Source organism: Lagopus leucura, unplaced genomic scaffold (genome assembly GCF_019238085.1).
Source record: "Lagopus leucura isolate 7727_CA_CO unplaced genomic scaffold, USGS_WTPT01 Super-Scaffold_100008, whole genome shotgun sequence".
NCBI lineage: Eukaryota > Metazoa > Chordata > Aves > Galliformes > Phasianidae > Lagopus > Lagopus leucura.
Window position 1 is genome coordinate 14,922,834 of NW_024962265.1, and position 8,631 is coordinate 14,931,464.

At 36.2% G+C, this 8,631-nt stretch overlaps 1 protein-coding gene across 1 annotated transcript in view; it reads right to left on the reverse strand.

Moving 5' to 3' along the window:
- Nucleotides 1–1,499: 1,499 nt before the first annotated feature.
- CERK (ceramide kinase) overlaps nucleotides 1,500–8,631 on the reverse strand; it is a 43,671-nt gene continuing 36,539 nt past the window's right edge. The window contains exons 11-13 of the mRNA XM_042872497.1: nucleotides 5,952–6,157; nucleotides 3,772–3,980; nucleotides 1,500–3,006 (exon numbers count right to left, since the gene is read on the reverse strand). Coding sequence (XP_042728431.1) covers nucleotides 2,907–3,006; nucleotides 3,772–3,980; nucleotides 5,952–6,157 — 515 coding nt within the window. The 3' untranslated portion in view covers nucleotides 1,500–2,906. The remainder of the gene's footprint in view (nucleotides 3,007–3,771; nucleotides 3,981–5,951; nucleotides 6,158–8,631) is intronic.

Consider the following 8,631-nt stretch of genomic DNA (forward strand, 5'->3'; position numbering starts at 1 on the left):
TTACAATTTTCCAAAGCCAATAACTCTAAATACTTACAACCAAGATTTTCCTTCCCCTTCGATCTTTACTTTCTCTTAATAGGATTAATAGTTCTAGGGGCAATCCAGCCTCGGGAGCTGCTTTTCTTCACTCTCAGTACTGCCTGCACTCACGCTGCCTATAAAGTAGTGGTCAGTGCTAATGAAAGCTTACAAATTACTTCTCTGCTGCTTTAACCTACCCACATCCAGTACAGCGCGTGCATTTTCTACGAAAGGCAAAAATCTCACAACACATATTTTCTTTCAAATCAATTTGTAAAAAGAAGAAAACCACAGCATCGCTGTACAACATCTTTTTATTATTATTATTTTTTTTTCCAGTGAATTCCTTTAGCCTCATAAAACAGAGCACATTTTCTAATCTTGAAGCCAGCAAGATTGGGAAATAAAAAACAAAACAGGGAATCAAACTTGGTTTTCCCATACATGATTTTCATTCCGAGACTACATTCAGGGAAAAATACTAGAATTAAAATGAAAGCATATACTACTTACACAGCTCTCTTCTTAAAAATGAACTGGATGTCGTACAGCTCACCTTCGCTAATACAATATGCTACAAATAGAATTATTCAATTCAACTATGCAGCTTTCCTATTTTCTAAGATATTTAATATGTTGCAATACCTTCGGCATTAAGTTAACACTTCATTACGATACTACTGAATGATCTTTTCCTCCTTCTTTTCTGGCAGTTCTCTTTCAGAATGGAGGCCTTCCCAGTGGCCTTTTTTTGGAAACACCAGGCACAGTTTCAGACATTACAAGTACTCAAAGCAATTCAACATCACAACCAGATTCATCTACCATTTTTTAAGTAACAGTCTTACTAGCAAACTAATGGAAAAAAGCTGGTTAGCATTTCTGCTGTTCTCACAAATGAGAAATTGATCTGGATAGCTGTAACACTTCATCTGTTGGTGAGTGGAGTTTACACTGTCATGCCCTGGCCAAGAATTACAGTAATTAGAAATCTCAGTTCTTTTACAATATTCAGCATAGACCAAGCTTTAGCTCTTTTTAAACTACTTATACTTTCAGAAGGTATCTGCATTTGTATGACTGCATCATCTCATTTTCAATCGGGTTCTTTATTCAAATGTACCATTTCCCTTGCTAAACATGGCTTTAAAAATATACAGCATATTTAACATTTTCGTATTACAAATGTTGAAAAGTTGATTTACCCAATGTTTTTCAGACTCAGTACATTATTGAGAGAAGTAAACAGTACTACTTTTGGAAAAGTATTCAAGTATCTCCCTGACATTTTATATAATGAAAAACAGATCCTAAACTTTGTATGACTGTACTTAAGTAATTATCACTCACAAAATCTTTTTGGTTTTCTGTCATACGCAACGGTATGAATAATACTTGTAGCAACAATATAGCACAACTTCTGATATTACAGGAAATTGGAATGTTTCAGCAGAAAAGAAAACAAATCAGCCATATAAAAGAAACTTCAAGTGCTTCAGAAATAAACTGACCGATCACCATGGCTTACACAGAGCAAATATACACGAAACCAGTAGAAGCTGAATGACAGAAATACCAATAAATATACATGAATAGAGAATAATTAGCTGTTCAAACACACACACAAAAAATCTGAGATGCAGTAAGCATTAACAAATGGAGGTTAAGTTCTGATCCTTACCAAACAGGAAGTAACCTGCTTGACAAGAGGAAAATTTTGCCCCAAGACTACACACTGGATGTGTGTGAGCCACAATACATAAATTCAAGTATAACTTAAATAATCGCTCCATAATCGTACTTGATAGTCTAAGGTACTTGCTGTAAAAATAAGCACAGTGATTTGTGATTTATCAGATGCCAGTTTCTTCCTTTGACTTCACATCACACATTACTCTGCTTCCTATTTAGTTAAATAAAACATTGTTTAAAAGACATTCAATCATCAAATAATATTTTCAAACTTAATATTCCAACATCTTACTTTGCAAAGACATTTTAACATATCTCATAGAATCTGCAAAGAATCCTGTACTGAAGAGGAAAGCTTTTCATATGTTAATTTTAACCATTTTTAGAAATGTAAAATTTGCTGGTGTTTTATAAGGTATTTTTATTTTCCCCTGCCTATGCTTTCCTGGTATCACACATCCCTGTGAGTTGCTTGCAAGACATTTCAATGCAGTACACAGTATTTGGTATAATCCAAACAGTCGTTAGATGCTTTATAATCCCAAACAGCAGCATGCAAGGAAGCACTTATAAATAGAATATATAGAAGTTATGATCTGTCTACAGATGTGCTTTTGTTTTTAAAAATATTTCTAGACTGTTATTGTTATTACTTAAAGCCAGGAATGTGTATCTGAATTGCATTGATAAGTTGCAAGGTATTGTCAGAACTACAAAGGAAAGATTAAAAAAAAATATGCCAAGGACAACACTGTTGTCCAGCACTTAAGCCACACGCAATACTTCACACTCCCAGCAGAACACATTCTCTCAGATACTGAAAATATCTTGTCTTTGTATCTTGGTTTGATGGCAATATAAAGTTCAATGTTTTATAACAATTACATATTATTGCAACACAACTGCTAAATCAGCTCTCTAGAAAAGCACAGTATTTTTCAGTTGTTGTGAATACATACACATACGCCAATTCTCTCTTCTCTAACATAACTTAGATGACATTACTCCAAGACATATTTTAATGACTACAATGTAAAAAAAAATAGTGAAATAAAAATCTAAAATTATACTGAAACTATCACAAAAAAAATTCTAAGACTTTAAAATACTTGTCAATTTGACTAAAATGCACATATACTCAATTTCCTTGAGCATTTATTTTTTTCTTCTCCTCATCGGAGGAACAGTACTTATAGTAATTGTTCAATGCTACTGTGGCTGTAGGCAGCTTCATCTTTACTGTTTTCCTCAATTCCCCTTGCAAACAGTTTCATTAACTGGCAGTGAACCCTGAAAAAGATGGAAGTCAATTAATCATACTTTAAAAACAAAAAAAAAGGAAGAAATGATAATGTATATTTAGTTCTAACGATCTGTGAATCTTGGGCACTTGAGCGAAAGTTCCTAACTTCAGACTACAAAAACAGCCTTCATTTCCCTGCAGAGAAGGCTGGTTGCTTTCACCCTTCCATCATTCCTGCTAGTGATTTATTCCACACATTAAGTTCCATGGGACAAGAGAAGCTGACCTTATACAATATACACTGTATACACCAAAGAAACTTAAATATAAATATTTCGTTTTGTATTTTTGCTTCTCTTTGATCTGAAACAGAAAAACACACAAACCATACAAAAAAAGCACTTCAAAACAAGATACTCTTGTCTTCTAATTTGATTATCTGCAGAACTACAAACTGCTTTCTCCATCTGCTAAGGCTTAAGACAATACTGGGCTTATCAGACATAAAAAAACATACAGGAATACTGAGCATGTGCCATATTTTGTAATACCAAGATGTTAGGTGAGAACTAAACAGGACTTCGGGGGTTGGGTTCTCTCTCCTTCTCTCAAAGAGATCATTTATGAGAGATGGTTGAACTATTTACTGGAAAGGACCAGAACAGCAAAACCAAAGACAAATTGAGTTTATTATCAAAACACTCAAATATGATATGTGGGATGTGTCTTGAAAATATCTTTAGGAGCACAATTAAATCAATGAAAAGGCTCAATACCTTTTATGGTACACACAGGGAAAAATTGATGCTCACCTCACTTCAATTGCTGAACTATCCAGAGTTTCTCCATCACAGTTCCAAGTGCTATTAGCAATATTGCAGCAGCAGGCTGGATGATCTCTGCAAAATTGGCCAAAACGTTTCTTTCCTATGTCTGTGACACTGCTTTCATTGTCTTCTGAAAGCTTTGATGTAAATTGAAAACTCTTCACCCGATAAACATCTACAAATGAGAAGTCAAACTACAAAGAAAAAATAACCAGAAAAGGCAATTACCATTATTTAAATATACTTGATGCGTAAAGCAACTCAGCATGTAGTATTCTGCATTCAAGGAAGTCTGTCATTTCCAATTTTTTTAGAGAAGATTACCTGAGGCATTGAATGACTTATCTTTTCTGATTTGTGCAGCTTTTTAAAACGAAAAGCAAAACTGGAATCTTACTTTCCAATGGTGTTCTTCAAGTAGCAGCAAACAGCCACTTTTTGGATAATGAGGTAAAAGGTTCTGAGATTAGAAGGGGATATTAGAACTATAAAAAAAACCCTATAAAAATAGATTATAACGTGGAATCTAAGTCAAAAAGGTTTGGCTTGGATCCCTGTACCATCCTTAAGAATTGTTCAACTACAACTCTAAAGATGAGCTTTTCTGAGCCTTATCATAGAATAATGAGGATAATCACAGAATAAGCAACATTGGAAAAGACATCCAAGATTATCTAGCCCAACCATGTACCTACCACCAATATTTCCCTCATTAAACCATGTCCCTCAGTGCCACATCTCCATGATTCTTGTACATCTCCACAGATGGTGACTCCATCACCTCCCTGTTCCAATACCTCACCACTATTCCTGAGAAGAAATTTTTCCTAATAGCCAACCTGAACCTCCCATGGATCAACTTAAGGCCATTCCTTCTAGCTGCACCAGAGCTGACCCCCAGCTCACCATAACCTCCTTTCAGTCAGCTGTAGAGAGCAATAAGGTCTCCTGTGAGCCTCCTCTTCTCCAGATTGAACAATTCCAATATCCATAGCCACTCCCCAGAAGGCTTGTGCTCCAGACCCCTCACAGATACATTACTGTTCTCTGGACACAATCCAGGCCCTCAATGTCTTCCTTGTAGTGAGGGACCCAAAACTGAAAACAGTACTCAAGCAGCAGCCGCACTAGAGTTGAGTACAGGAAGTTGATCACCTCCCTGCTCCTGCTGGCAGCACTATTTCTGATACAAGCCAGGATGCCATTGGCCTTCTTGGTCACCTGGGCACACTGCTGGCTCATGTTAAGCCAAGTGTCAACAAACACTCTTGGGTCTCTCTCTTCCACACAGTCTTCCAGCCACTCTGCCTCTAGCAAGCCTGTAGCACTGCCTGGGGTTGTTGTGGCCAAAGTACGAGACCCAGCACTTGGTCTTGTAGAAATTCACTGGGCCTTACCTCAGTGATTCAGAATGCAGCTGAGAAACGCAAAGCACTGCCTTGATCAAAGAATTCCAGATTACATTACAGAAGTGGGTGTAGAAGAAAACAAGAGTAAAGAGAGATATTAAACACCAACAAAATAAAATAATTTCAGATAGAAATAAGTAGGATCAGTTTGAGACCAGTTCTATTTGATTTTTTTTAATATATATAAATAATCTGATTTCAAGATTCAAATGCATACTAAGTTAGGAAGAACTTCTACTCTTTCAAGGATAGAGAAGTACTGCACTGAGGTCTTGACAGATTAGAGGGTTGATCAATCACCAACTATATGAAGTTTAACAGGAGCAAGTGCCAAGTTCTGCACCCAGGACAGGGTTAATCCTGAATATATGTACAGACTGGGAGCTGAGAAGAAGGAGAGCAGTCCCACAGAAAAGAATGCCGGGTTCTGGTTGATGGCAAGTTGAATCTGAGTCAGCAGTGTGCCTTGGCAGCCAAAAGAGTTTAAATATCATCCAAATATTAAATATATGGAAAATGTTATAAGACAGAATTCAATTAGCATAAGTGGAATTTGGTTAGAATGCTACAGCCCAAGACTTGGTTTAGCTAAAGTGATTTTTCTGATGGTACACATATTCAGATAGTCATACAAAATGCATAAGCTTTTTTTTTTTTTAATACATTTTCTATGTATTCTTTTTTGTCATATATAAATATAACCATTCACACCTTAAAACTTATTCTGGAGAGTTCACTGCCAAAGGAAATACATACCTGGTCATGTTGGTTTGTATGTCTGACAAGATAACGCAGAAAATCAAATCTGGAGCATTTACGAACTAGAATGAGGTCAGCTGAACCATCTGCTAAATGAGCTGCAGGTGAAAGACCTTTTGGACTTCGTGGACAGGCACAGCTCATGTTTACTACATTGATGGCTAGAAATTTTCCTTTAATAACCTTCCATTCTTCTTCATCTTCTGAAACATATCAATAAACACATGGATATCGGATATTACTTGATCTACACATAAGAACAGTAAGAAGCAATCTTTATTGGCATTGTACAATATTTTACTAGGCACGTTTATGCACTGTCAATACATATGTAAACAAAAAAAAGACTCCTAGATCTCATATATTAACAGAAGTTGCTTCCTCCCTGCACACACCATCATTATAGTGCTGCTAGTGCTGCTTACCATTTCTGAGATAACATATCAAATTCAGGATCAATGTTCTGGAGGTAAAATCACTAAGTTTCAGACAAGGAAAAGACACAGGCAGCTTATAACTCTTGCAGGTTAAAAAATTCAGGGGTTAAAAAATTTTATTCTTACTGTTCAACATGTTATTCTTAAGCAAGCAATGATACAGAGACAGTGGCTTAGTGTCTGCTTTCCAACCCACTCCTCTGTCAGCCTCAATGCCACAAACTATATTGAAAAACAAACAAAACCAAACTAAAACAAAAAAAAAAAAGATCAAAAGAGAGAAGATGACTCTGGAGGCAGGAAGGGCCAGCATGCAGCAGATCAGCAGCCTGTTAGGAACTCCTAAAAAACACGTCTGCAGATGAACAGCAGTAACAAAGATACTGCAAAAATATTCAGGGACTGCTGGGAAGAAAAAGAGTTTTCAGTAATATAAAACTGTTCTATTAGACCTAAACTGACTTTAAATGTGTGATGAAGTAGATACTAACAGGAAGCAGAGGAAATTTCTGGAATGAAAATTGTTTATACTGGCACCGCTTCTTGTATGAGGATAAAAATAGATCAGAAAAGCCTTTGCATTTTTACATTAAACATGATTGCCTTCCTTACTACAATAATAAAAAAAAAAGCCATAAAGCAGCTATACCATTATGCTTCATCTCCAAATATAAGTGGGCTCAGATATATCAAATGAAAAACTCCACAGAACTAATGATCTAGAATAGTCTGTGGAGATGCACAGTTTGAAAACTGTAGTCCAAGTGCCACTGTAGATGATGGGGGTAAAAATTAAGGAACAAACAAACAAGATAAACTTTGTTTATGAAAGTCTGTTTAACCAATTTGATCATCAAACCACAGCCAGGCAGTTTTTGAGCCACATTAAATAATTAATAGCAACTTAGAAATCTAATATTATTCAGTTGCTCATGTTGGGGTTAATTTATAATTAATTATTCAAGGTGGTTCATTATTGAGACGATGGATGATTTGTATATAGACATTTCATGTCCTACAATTTCCATTATTCTTTACTACCTTAGTTCTTAAATCTCAGCATCTCATCTGTTACATTTACTTTACAGAGTCATTACCACCACTGCCTAGGTAAATGGTGGACCTAAATTCTACAACACACTTATTTTGAATTGACCTCTTCAAAGCTTTATACACCAGAAGGAAAAAAATTAATGTAGATGGAGAAGTTGAAAGAAAAAAGATGAGCTTCTTGAACTTTTCTTTTTAATTATTTTAAAAAATTCTTTGAAACTTCTTGCCATTCCCCCTTTTTTAGTACTTAGAAAAATTCAACACCAGGAAAACCAGAGTAGGATTGTGATATGACAATATGAGAAGTCTCAAAGCAAACTAAAAACAACTTTGTATTTTTTCCATTTAGACTGTCCTCCATATGTTCTGATAAACAAATCAGTAATAAAAGAAATGCAGCTCTGTTAGATTCAACATTTTTGCATCATTTGCCAGAGTGGTTTTAGTATCAGTTGTGTTTGCTTTACTGCTGATCATTTTTTACGTGCTTTCAAAAAGGACATTACAGAGAGAAATCATTTAAATTAGCTTTAAAATGTGTATTTTAAGAGAAAAGAAAGACATAAACTACAGAATGACTTTGTTCAGGCTGCAGGCAAATGATGAGACTGTTCTGAAACTAAGGCAGCCAAACAGAACGTAAGAAACTACTGGAAACATGAGGTATTGTGCGACCCAACAGTTCTCAGTGTGCAAAAGTGAGAAAAGTTACAGACTGTATCACGTAGAATGTCTGAATTTCACAGGTGGTAAAGGGAGTTACTGGAAGGACTGTAGAGAGAACTGAGGGAGACCACCTTTAGGGGAGATGAACCTTGAAAATCCAACAGCATCTACTTAATCAGATGACCTATGCAATACTGGTACAATCAGCAATATCAACCCGGGGCACTGATGTAGCAAAACTGGAAACAGTGAAATTCAGCTAGAAACAGCTGTTTATTTGGGAGAAGAAAAGGCTGGAGAAAGGGAAGAAGTGGATTAAGGAAGGACAAGCATGGAGAGATAGCAGGGCGTCACCTGAGCATGAGCACGAACTGAGCAGAAACCTCCCTGATGTGCATGTCACCTGCTGAAAACTTCAAGTCACACTAACCAGAACTTAATTTGTAAAAACTCCCAGTCAGAGCTGGAAGCTAGCTAACAGTGCTTGGGGTCTGGATTCTGGATGTGCCAGAGTGTGAAGG